Source organism: Lolium perenne, chromosome 2 (genome assembly GCF_019359855.2).
Source record: "Lolium perenne isolate Kyuss_39 chromosome 2, Kyuss_2.0, whole genome shotgun sequence".
Lineage (NCBI taxonomy): Eukaryota > Viridiplantae > Streptophyta > Magnoliopsida > Poales > Poaceae > Lolium > Lolium perenne.
Genome location: NC_067245.2, coordinates 322,890,997 through 322,910,201, shown reverse-complemented (window position 1 = coordinate 322,910,201; position 19,205 = coordinate 322,890,997). Strand labels below are relative to the sequence as shown.

The 19,205-nt window shown below is 48.9% G+C and overlaps 2 protein-coding genes across 2 annotated transcripts; one reads left to right on the top strand and one right to left on the bottom strand.

The window, feature by feature from the left end:
• The first annotated feature begins 4,584 nt into the window (after positions 1–4,584).
• LOC127337108 (E3 ubiquitin-protein ligase AIRP2) lies at positions 4,585–7,471 on the top strand. The gene is made up of 6 exons (XM_051363985.2): positions 4,585–4,939; positions 5,081–5,231; positions 5,353–5,419; positions 5,552–5,786; positions 6,901–7,102; positions 7,192–7,471. Exons 1-6 carry the CDS (start codon positions 4,848–4,850, stop codon positions 7,219–7,221), a joined length of 777 nt encoding a protein of 258 aa, XP_051219945.1. The 5' UTR covers positions 4,585–4,847; the 3' UTR covers positions 7,222–7,471.
• A 559-nt stretch (positions 7,472–8,030) lies between these two features.
• Positions 8,031–11,012, bottom strand: LOC127337107 (tetraspanin-19). Its single transcript, XM_051363984.1, has 6 exons — positions 10,575–11,012; positions 9,627–9,726; positions 9,248–9,328; positions 9,059–9,163; positions 8,446–8,637; positions 8,031–8,349 (listed from the first exon to the last, which is right to left on the bottom strand). Exons 1-6 carry the CDS (start codon positions 10,736–10,738, stop codon positions 8,338–8,340), a joined length of 654 nt encoding a protein of 217 aa, XP_051219944.1. The 5' UTR covers positions 10,739–11,012; the 3' UTR covers positions 8,031–8,337.
• Positions 11,013–19,205: the final 8,193 nt, after the last annotated feature.

Genomic DNA, 19,205 nt, shown 5'->3' with positions numbered 1-19,205 from the left:
GATGCAAGCCAAAGGGCTCACATGCTACCAAACGCGCCCCTACTTGTTTCGTAGTACTACGTACTTCTCACAAGTCAACCACCAGTTCAGCGATCCGCGTGCAAAGGTGATACGCATTTCAAACACAATGAAATATTTACTTCTATTTGAAATGGGTCGTCCATGCCCCTTGTCCCTTCATTGTCCGCTGCGTGCACGGTAGACCCATTTAAACAAATATTCTTCATTTTATTCAGTCAATGGCAACCGAACCCACGTGTTATAGACTCCACAAAATTAGTCTCAGTATTTCCAAAACAATTGCAATCGGAGGGATTCAGTGATAGTGATACTAGTACTTAATATTAGCTTCAGCTCAGGGAAAAGACGTACTCTGCTGGAAACTTACTTCTTCAGGAAAATGTAACACTAAAAGCTCTTATCGAGCTTGTCTACAAAGATTGCAGGAATTAGGTGAGCCGACTCCAACACAGGTACATCCCATAACCATCCAGCTTCTCAAGAAGATATGGCAAAACAAGCAACTCACGCCTAGAGTTCAGACTTTTGGATGGCGATTTCTTAGAAGAGCAATGCCGACCGGAGCACGCGCTGGTAAGTACTCCTCTCATATTAGTACTCTTTGCTCCAGATGCGGATTAGAGGAAAGTGACATTAACCTGTTTTTTACTTGCCATTTTGCACGTGTAGCTTGGTTTAGTTATCCTTGGTTTATTCGATCTGAACAGTTAGTTGTAAACTGTACCTCCCTGTCACAAGTTTTAATGAATTTTTTTGGCTATGAACCACCCACACGGCTCTCTGGAAAACATCCTAACTTTCATGTGGTGTCTTTGGAAGTCGAGAAACGACAATCTATTTTTCAGGAAACCAGGGATGCCTCATCAGATACACCAGGCAGCGAGAGCAATTCAACAAAATTTAGAAATGGTCGATCTTTTTGTTGTCCCTCCCCTGCAGGTTAAACGCTCGGATCAGCAACTACATGACACAGCGGTTCAGGACGTAATACCAATGCAAGGAAGCACCATCAAATCAGACTTGTTAGTTACAGGTCCAAAAATATTTGCAGACGCCTCTTGGAAACAAACAAAGATCCCAGCTTCAACTACATCAACAAGTACAGGGATTGGCGTCTTCTGTCAACTTCCAGGAGAGAACACAAACACCAATGTGTGTATACAAGCCTCAACTCCGATGGCGTCATCACCACTTCAAGCAGAAGCTTCAGCTCTTCTTCTTGCAGCAACAATAGCAGAGCTACTTCATCTACATCAGGTTACTCTACTCACTGACAACAGCTCGCTGGCAGCAGCTGCTGCATCTAGGAGTCCTTGTAGTCCCCAGGTTTAGTGGGAAATTCGGCAACAGATTGCCAAATATATTCAGGTCACCCAAAATCTTGCACTGTCAGTTTATCACATCTCTAGGGATCTCAACGGAGTAGCACATAGCTGTGCACATCAGACTACTAGATCTTGTTTGTCTAGGCCTATCTTCAGCTGTACAAATTCAGCTCATGCCAATAGCCTCTGTCCTATATCTCGAGCACTTCACAGTTTTAGCTCACAGGGCTTTGTAATTCATGCTGTATACTGTTCATGAGTTGAATGAAAAATTTGGCGCCTACGGCGCCTCTCTTTGTTCAAAAAAAAATTATTAGCTTCCAGATATTCACTAAACTTGCGAGATGTTGTCTTGCGTATGCTATCGACGCTCGAAATACACGGTGACATGTTTGTGTGCGAACACACTTTTTGGTAGCTCCACTAGGGAAGATCATCATGTCGAATATCAAGATACCTCAGCTTGTTGACATTAGCGCCCGAAACATCAACGAGCCTAGCATCAATGATCTTTTGGCGGAACAACTCGAATCCTATAAGACGCTCAAGAGGCGGCGTCCAGAGCAACTTGGTGCACTGGAAAAATAGGCGCAAGGAAGATTTCAAGGCTCTCAAGAAGAAGCAAGAGGAGGAAGATAGGGAGGTGTTCCTTGCAAGCTTCAAGAAAGACCGCCAAGGGGCTGTCACCTCTCTTGGGTACGTCAAGCTTCCACCAATGCTCGGCAATTCAGCCGAGCTTTCTGTAAGTACTACCTTATTTTCTATTGATCCATTGGCTGCAATTAATTATATACTACTAAATTTAGTCGTCAATCTTATGATGCCATGATCGAATACTTGAAAGCTAGTAAAAACACGTATCATGATGCTTTTGTTAATGTTGGTACAAACGTTACTGTAGAAAACCCTAATCCAACATTACCTAGTTTATCGGCACTTTCTCACGAGACGCGGATGAACACTCACTTTAGCCAAGATGGTCAGATCATAACTGCGCCAACATGCCCTAGTCCTATTAGGAGTGTGCCTTATTCAGCGATACTGCCGAACCAGGCCACACATCCTATAGCCGCGTTGCTTGGAGGATCTACTCTACTCTGGTCAATGTATAACGTGATCAGAAAGCAAAGGGGAATTAGCAGACAATGAAAAGATAACATGTACTCCCTCTATGTCCGAATTGGCTTTGTCTAAATTTATATATATTTATACATTAAAACAAATCTATATACATGCTTAATTATATCTACATTAATTTGCAATAATTAATTTAGGCAGAGGGAGCAATGCTCCCAATATACTCCCTCCTTCCAAAAAAATTCTCAACTTTTTGTATTTACAGATATATCTGTAACTAAAACATTTTTTTGTCTCCATTCTACAAGTAACCCATATAACCCTCTACTGTTGAAGTATTAGGCTCAAACCCTGTCGCCCATATAAATTTTTAGAAATTTCTATAAATCAAAAAGTCCATGTAAGATCCGGACTAAGTTTGGTGCAGCTCAAAAAGCGACCCATGCAAAGTTGGGTCAATAAAACCAGCCCAACCAAAAGAAGGCCCACTCAGCCATGAAAACGGTAGAAAAACAACGAGGCAGTCCAATGTTTCGGGCCTGTTGCGAGGCACAACCCAGATTAAGATCGGAAAGCTACCCAAATTTAGGTAGAAAAGAGCCGATTCACATACCTAGGGCGAGGCACGATAGTGGATACACCGTTGATGAAGGCGTAGGGGTAGGCTTGGGCTGGCGTGGGCCACTGGTCCCATGGCGATGGAGGTGGAGGCATGCATGAGATGTCCATGGCCACCCTTAGGGCGTGCTCCTTGGACAGGCGCCCAAAGGCATGAACACTGCGGCATAGTGAGGCGGTGCTTGTGGGGTAGCGGCGGTTTCTCTTACAAGGCCATCATCATCGCCTCCACCTCATCCACGCCTTCTGGCATAAGGGAGAGCTGGTCCACCGTGTCCTCCTCCTTGTCTTTCTTCGCGAGGTAGCCAACGAAGTCTTCGGTGTTGTCATGCTCCTCTCCTAGGATTTGGTCCTCCTTCATCGGGGAGGTGGACGTCATTCCACCTTAAAGCGCACGACGTGTTACCGCGGCAGAGGGCACGTGCTACGTCGACTGTGATGAGGGCACGGATGGACGACTTCTTCTTCGCCGACAACGACACGACCTCATGTTCGTTCTTCGGCTTCCTGAAAGGCCATCTGTTGCCATGGCCATGGTTGCGATGTCTGATCTCTGGGAAATAGGAAGGGACGACGACAGAGGCGAGCTGGGTGAGATGGTGGCAATGGTAGCCCTTATAAAGGGTGTGGGAGCGTCTGTTGTGACTGATGTCGTTGGATTCCAGAAGCATGCCATTGATGGTGTCGCAAAAGACCAGCCTCCACCCGCTAGTCCCGGCGTTGCCACTGAAGCCGAAGTATGCCATTGATGGCTGACATAGGCATCCCCAATGGGCCTGCCGAAGGTAGTACCCGGGGTTTACTGAAGGCTCACTACACGAAGAATAAGAAGACTCGGAAGCCCAAAGATACTATTAAGGAAAGCTAGAGTTGTAATAGGAAGTGTTGTATGAAATCTTGCGGGATGAGTTAGAAACCTTCCCGGACTCTGTAATTTGTAAAATACGAATCCCTCGGCTCCGCCTCATATATAAGGGGGAGTCGAGGGACGAGGAAGATCATCGAATCATTGTTGAGTAAACCCTAGTTTTATTTCGTCGAGTATTATTCGGCTGAAACCTTCGAGATCTACTTGCCCTCTACATCGAACAAAACCCTAGTCTACTACTTGTAGGCATTGATAAGTTAATACCTTGTCAATGGCGCCGCAGCGATCAGACGCGCGCGCAGAAGGGGAAGCGATGCGGCCGTGGTGAAAGCGAAGCGATGCAGGCCGCTCACCCGCTGCAGCGGGCCCAAGTGGGGAAGACGTGGACACGTGATGTGTCCTCGCCTACGCACTGGGACGCGAATACATCTTCACCGGCAGACGTCGAGCTACTGGGTTAGGGTTTTCCTATTTTTCGTGCATCGAGGGGCGACGTGGGCGGCCGCCCGAAGAGAAGAGCGGGCCCCGGAGCTCAGCCTCTCCCAGCTTGAACCCACCTCTCTCGTGACCCACATGTCAGCTACCGAAGGTAAAGAAAAGAGACCTCTGACCTCCCTTGGACCCCGCGTGTCAGTTGGACTCCCTCACGCACGCCTCCCTTCGCCCACGCAACGCAACGAATACAACACCAGAAACACCGGCCGGGCGGGCGGGCGGCGGAAAAGGGGAAGACGACGACAGCCAGAGTGCAGACCCGGCTTTCAGTGGAGTGGAGTGCCGAGTGGGCTGTCGCGGTCGACGGCTTCTCGCGCGCGCGCGCGTGCCGGGGTTTTGTCTCGGCTCGGTAGGTACGTTTGCTCGATGGTGGCGGCGCCGAGGTGAGCAGCGCGCCCGGCGGCAGCGGCGTTTCTTTGGCGGTGAAGAATTTAGAGAAGCAGATGGTTGCGGCGGCGGCGGCGTGCTCCACGCGCAGGTCGTTCAGGGACTCGCTCAAGGTGCTGCAGGCCGACATCCAGCACGCCAACACCCTGTGAGTCCCCTCCCTCCCCGCCCTGCCCCAAGAAAATCCCCTTCACTTTCCCTGCCGCCAAGAACCGTCCAAGCTCGTTCGGGGCGTGTTGCTCACGATGCCTCGCGCGCGGCTGAATCCCTCGCCTGCGCGCGTCTGCAGGGCGTCGGACTGCTCCAGGGACTACGACGGGGCCTGCCTGCAGATGCGCATGTCCTACAGCCCCGCCGCGCAGTTCCTCCTCTTCCTCGTGCAGTGGACCGACTGCAGCCTCGCCGGCGCGCTCGGACTCCTCAGGGTCCTCATCTACAAGGTTCTCTCCCTTGTTCGTGTGTACTGTTTCGTCTCATCACAGCTGACGCTGTCCTCTGCCGGCTCTGTGTTCTCGGGGAACCCATATTCCAGCCTGAACCTCTGCTTTTGTTGGCCTGCAGGTCTATGTGGATGGAACCACCACCATGTCCACCCACGAGAGGAAGGCCAGCATCAGGGAGTTCTACGGTAAAATCTCATACTCCTAGTCTCCTAATGTATTCTCATTCTTTCTTCAAAGTTCAGCTGAACCCAAAGTTCTTTGGCGTTTGGGCTTGAGAACTGAGAGTCTCAGATACTCACGGACATTGTTTGCTGCAGCGGTGATATTCCCCTCCCTCATGCAACTGCACGATGGGATCACCGACGACGACGACCGCAGGCAGAAGGCGGCCTGCTCCGAGCGGTACGGGAGGAGAGACGACGATTCGGACAAGAGCAAGAGACCCGTCGACGCCGAGATCGACGAGGAGTGCGGGATCTGCATGGAGCTCAACGGCAAGGTGGTGCTTCCCAACTGCAGCCACGCCATGTGCATCGAGTGCTACCGTCAATGGTGAGAACCTGATGGACCCTCTGTCGTGTGTAACTTTAAATTTCATCCCTTGTTCAACCAGAACAGGGCAGGTTTTGATTAATGCCCACCAAAGATAGCTTAGTGGATACTTCATCTTGGTGTTATTAAGTGCTCACCGGTCACCACTAAGTGTTTTTTATACAAAAGGGCAGTGCACTAAGTAAGCTAGTTTTACCTAATTTATGGACTGTACCTGGTCAATACATCGTGCTCTGCAGGTATGCTGCAACCTCTTCATTTGCTTGCCAGTTTTGTTGTTATGGGCTACACACTAATAGTAAGCCTAGTGTCACCAATGGAGCCTTTTTGTTCAGAGGGGATATGGCTATGCACTAACCTAGTGTCACCTCATTTATGGATTGTATCAGAAGGATGGCTCTGCAAATATGCTGCAACCTCTGCATTTGCTTGCTAATTGTGTGCTTGATTCCAGTACAAGGTCGGATTCTTCTTACACATTACTGGTAGAAACTTAGACCTTAGCCGATACTTCATCTTGGTTTTATTATTAAGTGCTCACCAGTCACCAGTATAGCCTTTTTGTTGAAAAGGGTAAGTTCTATGCACTAAGCTAGTAGTATCACCTCATTTATGGATTGTACCTGATCAATACAGTGAGGCTCTGCAAATATGCAACAAGCTGCATTGCTTGCCATTTTTATGCTTGATTTGAGTACAAGGCCTGATCCTTCTTGCAGCCTACTGCTGGCATTAGAAACTTAGAAGTTTAGTTCTTTCTCGAAAGAGTAGAACATAAGTTCACTATGTACAGGTAGTTACCTTCAGGAGATTTCGAACTGTAAAAGTAAGACGAATGGTTGAGGTGTAGTTTTGAAACTCAGCTCTCAAGCACAGGGTGGGTGTTACATTAAGTGTCTAAATGAACCGTGAAGTTACCTAAACAGAATGTTTATTGGGAACTCTTTTTTATCAAATACTTATTAATCGGTAGTTCCTCACAAAAAGACTTGTCAATTTATAACTTCACTTGACAAACAGAAGAGCTTTCTCTGCCAAATGATATTTTCACTGAACTTCGCTACAAATTTATTGTGGCGATAACTGAACCATGTTTAATCCTTGTTGCATGCAGGCGCTCGAGATCGCAATCCTGCCCCTTCTGCCGTGACAGCCTCAAAAGAGTCAACTCCGGTGACCTGTGGATGCTCACAGACCACCGTGATGCGGTCGACATGGCGACGGTGACCAGGGAAAACATCAGACGTCTGTTCACCTACATCGAGAAGTTGCCTCTCATCACGCTGGATAACATCTTTGATGCCTATGATTCTCATGTAAAATAACTAGAGCTGCTGATAATGATATGACTTGCTCGCAATTGTTTTGCTTGGATCGTTGACGCATGTCTTATTGATTCATGCAGAGGATGTTCCTCGTCCTAGGATGTGGCTGACCATGGAGCAGCTTGTGAACTCTGACAAAGAGACCTTGTGAGCTCTGACCAAGGTGTCGTAGAGTTGTGCCCAGTTTTTGTAAATGCTTGTACAGATGTATAATTTGCATGGAAATGTCTAGGGATAGTCGAATCAATATGTTCTACAGCATGCTTTGTACATATTTGTAATTTGGGTGAGAATTTTTAGTGTATGCAACTTATTTATGTGGCTACTTTAGTGCTAATGTGATTTGTCAATTCAACTGAATACATTGCTGCCAGTCAAATTTCAGATCCCTTTCTTTCTCCATGTGGTGTGATAACTGCCAGCAAACTTTCAGGTTATTTTAGTCTTTCTGATGATGCCGTAAAAAAAAGTTCTCTAGAAAATTACTGGCTAGGGCAACTAAAACGTACCTGGAGATTAAGTTGTATATCAAGTTTTCAGTAGTACACTAGTACTACATAGATACGGTCGGGTAAGCTAAGCGTACTGACTAAGCAACAACTACCAGACCTTGTACCATGCTACGATTGCTACAGACTTCACAGACGCTGATTTAATGATATGGTAGCTGGATTTGATGGACTAGACATAGCAGGTGAGTGGTGTACAATAAATTGCAAATCGAGCCACGACCGGATCCAGGTAACACAGTGCTAATCCAGACAACAGCTAAAAATAAGTAGTACTATGAACACTTCATCCAACCTTCAAGGCCCCTCATGAAACCTAGAAATTTCGCACAGAATAGTTCGATTCCAGGAGTAATCAGGAGAAAACCCCACATTCTAATAAAACAAAAGTAAACAGAAACAGAGAATGCTTGACACTGAACAATCAGGTTATTCCCTTTTTGTCTCCGGTAACACGAGGCATCAAGCCATCATCTCTCAGTGAAACGTTTTTACAGTATTCTTCCCATACATCAAGGGGCTGTAAGATTAGTTACATGCTACTCAAATACTTGCGCATGTTGAAAGACCATAAAACTAGCCTAGCCGTTAGGTACCGTGTCATCATATGAATCCTCACTACTTCAGAGAAGAAGTATCATGCTTCAGGTCGCCTGCAACCCTTAGGGACATGCTCATGCTATTTCCAAAGGGTTAGCCATGTAGTGTTAGAAATCCTTATTTGTTAGCCTGAAAAGAAACAATCGCAGGGCTTTATTAATGATGCACAGGTTGACAGCAAAATAGTGTAAAGAAAGAGGAAATGCTTGTTGGTAATCATCTCACCTTATCTAAGATTCGCAGAGTCCATGAATCACTCCTGCGAGGTAAGTTAGTTTCGACATAGCTTGAACCATGCTGGGCCTGGTTTCTTAGGAGAGGCAACCTTGCAGGCACTGCATCATCATCGCTGTCGTAGTCAATTTCGCGTTCAGGACCAAGGGCCCTGAGTACCATTGCAAGAATGATTGATAGTGCCTGCGAATAATCAAATAATTTGTAGTTACAGAGACAATGAATTACGCACTGAAGTTATTATTTTCTCTGGAAAGTACAGTGGCAGTTGGCCAAACCCACAAATGTGAAAGGTAATTAGATGATATCATCTGTGCACAAAGCAGGCAGCATTCCATGTAAGATAAAATCTACTACATGCTGCCACCATGCTTATAAGTCGGTAACAGTCCCTTTCAACCTTAGCATAACTGCTATACAGTATTACTAGAATTTTACACTGTGTGGTGGTGTCTAATTTGAAGCACAGCGAAGTGTCGGAAGCAGTCCATGTGCTGGTGTATTTTTACAAAGATTATATTTGAGCAAATCACAACTGTTTCATTACAAGAGTAAGAAGCAAGAAAGAATGAAGGATTGAGGTTCAGTTCACGTAATCTCTCACCTGAGCACCCACCACCGAGAGGCCTACCCATTCACATATCTGAAAATTTGATCTGACAAACTCTTTGAACTCGGCAAAATTCCCAGATGGATCCTCTGGGAAATCCTGAAGGTTTGGAAAACCATCACAAATCAAATAGCAGATAAAGTGGGAAATAATAAAGTATAGCAGCTGAAGCGGTCCTTTTACCTCCTCCCAGTTGCTATTCAGAAATACATCCGCGGTGGTCGCACCTTCCAGTATAACAAGCAGAAATACGAAGATCATGTGCTGCATGTCAGGTTAAGGCAATATAGTTCACATCACCACGTTATATAGCTCCAAGAACATAACTCATACCTGTGTCTTGGATGGGTCATAACTTGTCTAGTACAGATACAGTTTAGCAATTTCCTTTTTATTTTTTGTAACATCATTTATTTGAAAATGGAGATATCCTGGAAAACGAAAGTTCCAGCTTTGTTTGGAGATGTGAAATTTCCTGAGGAATTCTGCTAGTAGCAGCTGCCATTTCAGCATAACTGAACACCCTAATGCAACTCTATAAATCATACGGTTTCAAGGATACGCAGGACAGGCATGCACCGTTGGCAGTTTCCGCAGCAATATGGCCAGAGCAAGTGAGCGAGCACATGACGACTCCGAGGCCAAGAAGAGTGTAGATGAACCTGCACAAACAAGAGGTATGTTTTCAGTCAAAACCGCCGATCCGTTTCAGATAGATACAAAGCGCTTCAAATGCATCAACATCAAAAATACGATGTAAATGCCTCAACATCAAGCATGATACGAATAAACCTTTTACGTCTTAGCATTACTACTAGTACTAGTACTACAGACGTGCTTAGGTTTGGGAAAGCGATTGTTCAGCACAATCGCTGTTCTTCCTTTATTATCCATCCACCACAAGTGGCCGAGTCCGTCCCACTCCCACCACAACATCCTTTTCATTCGGACCATCCGCGTCTTGATCCAACATGACGCCACATCCCAGCCGCCACCTAAATTGAATTCCAAAGCACCGCAGGAAAGGAAAGCCGGTCACCGCAACCACCTATCGAACGGGACTTGCTGCATCGCGTCCGCTGCTTTTTTCTTTCTTTCCCTGTCACCGAAATTCTTGCCGCGGTAGTGGTGGCCTGCCCGTCAGCAATCGGGAAAAGGCGGGAGGTTCGGTTCGGTTCCTACGCCACCTCCCAATCTCGCTCGTTCTTGCACGGAACTGATCCGCCATGGCTAGCGGACGCGTGGTCCGATGGAACAGTGCCGTGGCGTCGACACATTTCGGGTGCGAATTCGGCGAGAGCTAGTAGATGCGTGCAGCCGAGCGGCGAACGTGGTACTGGCAGGAATCGGGAGATGCGGAAGGGGGAATTCAGGGGACCGCGAATCTGCGCACCGAAGCAGGAGCGGAGAGGGCGGCGCGCGCTGCTCGGCGAGGCACGCTACGGGAGATCTGTCTGCTGAGGGAGGAGGAGGAGGAAGAAGGGGAGGGGAAGGGGGTGTGGGGTGGTACCAGGGGACGGGGAGGTGTCGGTGGAGGTGAGCGGCCTGCGCGGACCAGGCCCGGAGCATCCAGAGCGCGTAGAGGATGACGGCCATGCCGGCGAGGCCGACGAGGGAGTTGGCCGCCTTGAGCGCCGTCTGCACGCAGCTCCGCACGGCCCCGCGCCCCGCCATGTGCCGCCGCCGCCCGCCCGCCTTTGGACCAAGAAAAGCACCAGCTCCGGCTGACGGCGCCGGCCTGTTGACTGCGTTTGGTTGGTGCGGCGGAAGTGGACTCGTGGCGGCTGTGTATGGGAGAATGGGATGGGAGCGAGGGCGGGGGCGGGGAGACCGCTGGTGCTTTGGGTTGACGGCGGTGGTGGCGTGGGGTTTTGGGGAAAATAGGGACGGGCAGGCGGGCGGTGGAGCGGAGTGGGAGCTGCGTGCGGCAGGGCAAGTCAGCCAGTCGCTGTGGGATGAAATTGTGGATATGGATTGGAGTTTCGCTTGACGGGGAAAGCAGTACAGTACAATATTTCATTGACAAAATATTTTTTTCGCTAGAAAGATCCAAATCTATTCCATAAGGGCATCTCCACCGCTACGACCCAAACGGACGTATTAGATCGTCCGATTTTGGTTGTTTGGGTCGGCCTGCGGAGACGCGGACACACGAGAACGTCCGTGACTTTTTTTTTGTCCCCAACGCAGTGTGAGACCCAAATCACTGTTCCTCTTCCCAGCCACACTAGTACTACTTGGCAAAGAACCAGGTGAGCTCCACCCCGCCCCGCCCCGTCGAGCCCCAGCGAGCCCCGGCCTCGTTCGCCTCCGTCCCCGCCCCGGTGACGTCCGCCCCCACCCTGCTACGGCCCGGCGACCTCCGCCCCGCCGCGACACGGCCCGGCGCACGCGGCTTTGCCCGCAGCCGTTCGCCGCCGCGGGGGCGGCCCCGTTCGTCGCCGCCGTGGGCGCGCGGCCCCGTCCTCGCCGCCGTGGGCGCGGCCCCGTCCTCGCCACGGCCACCTTTGCTCGCATCCGTGCGCCTTCGCCCGTCCGTCCGTGCGCCCGTGGCTGCCGACGCCGCCGCCGCGTCGGAGACGCCCACCTAGGCGCGCGGCGCGCGCCACGTGCGCTCCCGCGGATTCAGACGGCGCGGCGCCGGATGGCTCGAGACGGCGGGGCCGAGGAGAGCCACCGCGCGGCCAAGACGACGCGACGCGGGGCTCGGCGCGCCGTGGACGGAGCGAGGAGGCGCGGGCGGGGCCGTGGCGGGGGCACGCCCGTGGCCGGAGCGAGGAGCGCGGGGCTCGGCACGGCGGGCGAGGGCGGCGAGGCGGGGCCGTGGCGGGCGAGCCCGGCGCGAGCCCCGTGCGTCGTGGCGAGGTCGGCGACGGCGCGGCCGTGGCGGGCGCTGCCCAAGCTTGACGCGGGCGCGGTCCAAGCTCGACGCGGACGCGGCCCCGTCCGCCGCCGTGGGCGCGGCCCTGTTCCTCGCCCCGTTCTCCGCGGTCCCCGCCCCTACGCGTCGCCGTCGACGAGCTTTGCCGCCGGAGCTCGTTTTGGCAGCGGCAACTTCCGGCATGGATGAAAAAAAGTGAAGAGTCAGCGACGGGGTGCGGCCGGCGTCGGCGACGGCGGCAGTTGGCCAGGCCAGCCAAAATCCGGTGGCTATGCCGGTCATCTCCATTGGAAAAAGGAGACAGAGGAGAGAGAAGGTGTGGGGTTGGGTGGATAAAAACGAACGTCCCGAGCCATCCCGATCCATCCGGACAGACGCAAAGTCCGCCCAAATTTACGTCGGGTTTGGGTCGCCCCGGACTTTAATGGCCATCCGTTTTGCATTTAGGTCTGCGCGTTGGGACACGTTTTTACCCGACCGGACGCTAGGACTGTCCGTTTTTTAGTTTGGGTCTCCCGGTTGGAGATGCCCTAAGGCCATCTCCAGCGGCGCGACGCATTTCGGACGTCCGTTTGCGTCGCGCGGCGGACGCTGGACATACCGTTTTTGTCCGCGCGTCCGTTTGCACCTAGGGGTGGCTCCAGCGGACCGACGCATTTCCGCGTTTGCATCAATTTACGAAGTTTCGAAACAACAAAATAAGGAAATCAACAAAGTCATAGTTATTACATTTAAATTTTTAAAAGTCGACATGACAATAAGATAGTATTTCTCTAGGCATGATCTTCATGGCCAGCCAATGTCCACTAATGCTCAATCAGATCCGTTTGCAGCTGTTTGGAGACGTTCTCGTCAGTGACTTCTGCATTTCTATGTAGATAGTCCTGCCAAGATGAAGCTCCAGGAAGTGGCGCAACCAGCTCAATATGAAATTCCCAGTGGTTCTCATTGCGGCCATCAGGACGCTCGTTCTCAACGATCATGTTGTGCATGATCACGCAGCATGTCATCACTGTTGGAGATATGCCCAAGAGGCAATAATAAAGTGGTTATTATAATATCTTTATGTTTATGATAAATGTTTGCATACCATGCTATAATTGTATTAACCGAAACATTGATACATGTGTGTTATGTAAACAACAAGGAGTCCGTAGTAAGCCTCTTGTATAACTAGCTTGTTGATTAATGGATGATCATGGTTTCGTGATCATGAACATTGGATGTTATTAATAACAAGGTTATGTCATTAGTTGAATGATATGATGGACACACACCCAAATGAGCGTAGCATAAGATCAAGTCATTAAGTTCAATTTGCTATAAGCTTTCGATACATAGTTGTTTTAGTCCTTCGACCATGAGATCATGTAAATCACTTACACCGGAAGGGTACTTTGATTACATCAAACGCCATTGCGTAATGGGTGGTTATAAAGATGGGATTAAGTATTTGGAAAGTGTGAGTTGAGGCATATGGATCAATAGTGGGATTTGTCCATCCTGATGACGGATAGATATACTCTGGGCCCTCTCGGTGGTATGTCGTCTAATTAGCTTGCAAGCATATGATTTGATCATAAGGGATGACATACCGCGGTACGAGTAAAGAGTACTTGTCAGTAACGAAGTTGAACAAGGTATGGAGATACCGATGATCAAACCTCGGATAAGTAAAATATCGTGTGACAAAGGGAAGTGACATCGTATGTAAATGGTTCAATCGATCACTAAGTCATCGTTGAATATGTGGGAGCCATTATGGATCTCCAGATCCCGCTATTGGTTATTGCTCGGAGAGGAGTCTCGACCATGTCTGCATAGTTCACGAACCGTAGGGTGACGCGCTTAAGGTTCGATGTCGCATAAGTAGATTCGGAATATGAGTTGGAGTCCGAAGTTTTTGTTCGGAGTCTCGGATGGGATCCAGGACATCACGAGGAGGTCCGGAATTGTCCGGAGAATAAGATTCATATATGGGAAGTCAATTTCCGGGGTTCGGGAAAAAGTCCGGTGTTTTGACCGGAGCTTCTAGAAGGTTCTAGAGGGCCACCAGTGGGCCCACCACCCCGGGAGAGGCCACATAGGCGCCACATGGCATAGTGGGTCCAGCCCACCATGACATGTGGGCCCAGGCCGGCCCCCCCTTAGAGATAAGATCTATCTCTAATTTAAATGGTTTAAAATTAGAGATAAGATCTATCTCCTAAAATAAATTGTTTAAATTAGGAGATAAAGGGGAAGACTTGGGGGAGGAGTTGCCCCCTCCCCATGCGCCGGCCAAGGGGGCAGGTGGGCCCTAGGGGAAACCCTAGGCCGACCCCCCACCTATATAAAGAGGGGAGGGGGTGGCCGGCCAAGGCCCCCCATCCATAACCCTGGCCGCCCCCTCTCTCTTCCACCTCCATACGCTGTGCAGGCTTAGGCGAAGCCCTGCAGCAACTCTTCTCCACCACCACCACGCCGTCGTGCTGCTGGGATTCCGTGGAGATCTACCACACCTCCGCTGCCCGCTGGAACGGGAGAGGAAGGAGCTTCATCGACACCGTACGCGCGATCGAGTACGGAAGTGCTGCCGAATTGCAGCACCGGGGAAGATCGTCTACACCAACAACGAGATTAATCTCGTAGGCTTTGGAATCTTCGAGGGTTAGTCTCATCTCCATCTCGTTGCTTCGATCTTGTAGATTAGATCTTGGGTGTTCCATAGATTAGATCTTGGATTTATTCGTCTTTGCGGTAGTAAATTTTTGTTTTCTATGCTACGAACCCCATCAGTGGTATCAGAGCCATGTCTATGCATAGATCTGTTGCACGAGTAGAACACAATGGTTTTGTGGGCGGTGATGCTCTTGTTGCTTTAGTTTGTGTACTTTGCTTCTTGCGGCATGGTGGGATGAAGCGGCCCGGGCTAACTTTACATGACCGCGTCTCATGAGACTTGCTCCACGCTTGACATGCAACTTGTATTGCATAAGTGGATTTGCGGGTGTCTGTCTCTCCCACCATAGTGAAGATTGTAATTTGCACTTCTATTGTCAACACTAGTATCACCGTTGTGGTTCATGTTCGTAGGTAGATTGGATCTTACTCGAAAACCCTAAACCACGTAAAATATGCAAACCAAATTAGAGGCGTCTAACTTGTTTTTGCAGGGTTTGGTGATGTGATATGGCCATGATGTGATGATGATTATATTTGATGTATGAGATGTTCATTATTGTATTATGGCAACCGGCAGGAGCCTAATGGTTGTCTTTAAATTTTGTTGAAGACCTGCGTGTCTATTCATCATGTAATAGCTTTATTTCAAGTAGTTGTTATAGTAGCTATAAGTGATGGACAACCATGAAGCGGCGCCACTGACCTTGATGCCATGCTGGTGATGATGGAGATCATGTCCGTGCTTTGGAGATGGAGATCAAAAGCACAAAGAAGAAAGGCCATATCATATCACACATTATGAATTGCATGTGATGTTAATCCTTTTATGCATCTTATTTTGCTTAGATCGCGACGGTAGCATTATAAGATGATCCCTCTCACTAAATATCAAGATAATAAAGTGTTCATCCTTAGTATGCACCGTTGCTAAGACTTGTCGTTTCGAAGCATCTCGTGATGATCGGGTGTGATAGACTCTACATGTGCATACAACGGGTGCAAGCCAGTTTTGCACACGCGGATACCAAGGTTGCCTTGACGAGCCTAGCATGTACAGACATGGTCTCGGAACACGGGATACCGAAAGGTAGAGCATGAGTCATATGAATGATATGATGAACACTTTGAGTGTTCGCCTTTGAAGCTACATCTTTTCTCGTGAAGATCGGACTTGGTGTAGTGGATTTGGTTCGTGTAATCACTAAGACAATGCGAGGGATGTTGTTTTAAGTGGGAGTTCACCTAGTTAATTTCAGAATTATAATTGAACTCAATTTATCATAAACTTAGTCTAAACTCTTTGCAAATATGTTGTAGATCATGGCGCCCTCCATCAATTTTAACCGGTTCCTAGAGAAAGAAAAGCTTAAGGGCAATGGTAGCAACTTCACCATTTGGTTCCGTCATGTGAGGATTTTCCTCACTGGTGGAAGCCTGCAATATGTGCTCGATGCACCGCTAGGTTTCCCACCACCTCCTGCAGTGTCCGAGGACATAAAGAATGTTTATGAGACTCGGGCAACTCGGTACTCCGAAGTTCAGTGTGCCATCTTGTGCAGCTTAGAGGCAGAGCTCCAAAAGCGTTTTGAGCACCACGACCCCTGTGAGATGATGCGTGAGCTCAAACTTATCTTTGAGACTCATGCGGCCGTGGAGAGCTATGAGGCCTCGAAGCAGTTCTTTACCTGCATGATGGAAGAGGGCAGCTCCGTTAGTGAGCACATGCTCGTCATGTCCGGGCATGCGAAGAAGCTCAATGACTTGGGGATGATGATCCCTAACCAGCTGGGTATTCATCGTGTCCTTCAATCACTGCCACCAAGTTACAAGAACTTCGTGATGAACTACAACATGCAGAACATGAATAAAGATTTACCTGAAATCTTTTCCATGCTGAAATCTGCTGAAGTAGAGATTAAGAAGGAGCACCAAGTGTTGATGGTCAACAAGACCACCAGTTTCAAAAAGCAGGGCAAGCCTAACAAGGGTAACTTCAAGAAGGGCGGCAAGAAAGTTGCACCGCATCCTGAGAAGCCTAAGGCTGGTCCTAAACCTGAGACTGTGTGCTATTACTGCCAGGGGAAGGGGCACTGGAAGCGCAATTGCTCCAAATACTTGGCCGATCTGAAGAGCGGCCACGTCAAAAAGAAAGGTATATTTGATATACATGTTATTGATGTCTATCTTATTGGTTCTCGTAGTAGTGCCTGGGTATTTGATACTGGTTCGGTTGCTCACATTTGTAACTCGAAACAGGAACTGCGGAATAGATGAAGCCTGGCAAGAGACGAGGTGACGATGCGCGTTGGAAATGGATCCAAAGTCGATGTGATCGCCGTCGGCACGCTCCCTCTACATCTACCTTCGGGATTAGTTTTAAACCTTAATAATTGTTATTTGGTACCTGTGTTGAGCATGAACATTATATCTGGATCTTGTTTAATGCAAGACGGTTATTCGTTTAAGTCTGAGAATAATGGTTGTTCGATTTATATGAGTAATGTCTTTTATGGCCATGCACCTGGGACGAATGGTTTATTCTTGTTAAATCTCGATAGTAGTGATACACATGTTCATAACATTGATGCTAAGCGAATTAAATTGTGTAAGGGTATATTGCCCCTATGTGTGGTTTTGGTAATTAATGACAACCTCTATGGACTAATGTTTTCATTGAGTTTATATGAAGGAATATTCCATAAGTACTACTTGCTCTCCATGTGTTGGATTCAAGTATGGATGCCATGAAGATAAAGATATACCTTGTGTATTGGCATCAAGATCATCGGTATGAAGATATATATGTGATATGATCAAGAAGAAGAAATGAAGATGGAGTTCTTATGTGGAACTCAATATTATCCATGCTCTATCTTAAGTGAGTATGAGAAGATACAAGGTTGAGTTGGGCAAGTTCAAGATGAGCATCTTGAGTGGATCACATGCTTGAAGCTTGCCGTCCATTTGGTGATAGTGGACATATGAAGATGTGCTTCAATGAAGCTTTCCCATCATAGTGTATGGGGGAGCATTTGTGAGTATACACGAAGCGACAAATGATCAAGTGATGGGATGCGCAAGGCAAAGGTATGACCTCGATAGGTTTTCCTTTTACCGGTCTCGTGGTGGTTGATGGGAGACCGGATTATAGGATAGATAGCCGCACTATTAAGAGGGGCTTTCGGTTGGGTAACTTGACCACATCGTCTTAGGGAGCTCAATCCTTTGCATATTTTGCATATCCTTATTGCTTCTTGGTGTTTCTCTATGTGAGGTTCTTGAGCTTGTTGCTAGCTTTACAACAAGCCCAAGTTCATCGAAAACGGAGTTCGCGTGCATCTTCTATTGCGTTTTCGAGGTTGGGTGATTTTACCGGTTATTCATGATATAAGGTTCTACCTTTTATATTCATGATAAAATCCCCTCCTACAGATTCTTGGGTTTTCACTTTCTATTAGATAGCATTCGTTGTTATCTTCCAAACAAAATTGGTTTCATGTTAATCGGAGTTCGGGAGCAATAGTTATTAAAGAAAAGGTAAAAGAAGAAAAAGAAAAAGAAAAGAAAAAAGGGGGACGGCTGCCCGGTCTCCGACCGGTCGACCGGGCCACACACCGGCCCACCCGGGACAGCCCCGGTCTCCGACCGGCCAACCGGCCCAGACGCTGGCCAGCCCAGCCGGCTCTCCGGTCCGACCGGACCGTGACTGGGCCACCGTCCCATCCAGCCCAGCGCCCGGCGCCCCACCGGGCCGCCCGGTGCTCACCGGCCCGACCAGGGCCTGCTCCGGACCGAGCGCCCCTCCCCTTACGCGCCACCCACGCGCGGTCCACGCGGCCGGCTCGCCCCGCCTGGGCACAGCGCCTCCACGCGGCCCATGTGCACCGCCCGGCGAGGCCGGTCCGACCGGACCGGCCACCGGCCTCCTCGGCGCTGGGCAGTCGGCCGGCTGGGCAACTTTCTAGAGCTGTTTTTGCCCGTTTTTCTTGTCTTTTTCCCCCCAACAGTTTTATTTGCTCCCATGCTATAAATAGCTCTTCTTCCACCTTGAGCAATTAGTTCTTCCCATTCTCTCTCCTCCATTGCTACTATTTGAAGAACTTGCTCTCCCCCTTGAATCCTCCAACCATTCTTGCTCATATTTGAGGATTTGGGAGAGGGGATCTAGATCTACACTTCCACCGATCGATTTCTTCTCTAAGTGAGGGAAACTCTTGGGATCTAGATCTTGGAGTCTTTGGTTGACTTTCCCCCTTGTTCTTCCTCTCCAATCTCATCCTAGCATTCGTTGCTTTGGTGGGATTTGAGTGTGAAGGACTTGAACACCTCCGGTGTTCTTGCTTTGCATCATTGCATAGTGTTGAGCTCTCCACCACGATTTGTTCGAGTGAGAGACCGTGAGCTTGTTACTCTTGAAGGGTGACCTCCTAGTTGGCTTGGTGATTGGTGCTCCGGTGATCTCTTCAAGAAGATTGTGAAGAGGCCGGGCTTCTCCTTCGTGGAGCTTGTGAAGTGGTTGTGGAGCTTGCCATCTCCGGAGCGGAGGAAAAGCTAACCATAAGGAAAGGGCCATTATCCTTCGTGGGTGTGGTTCGG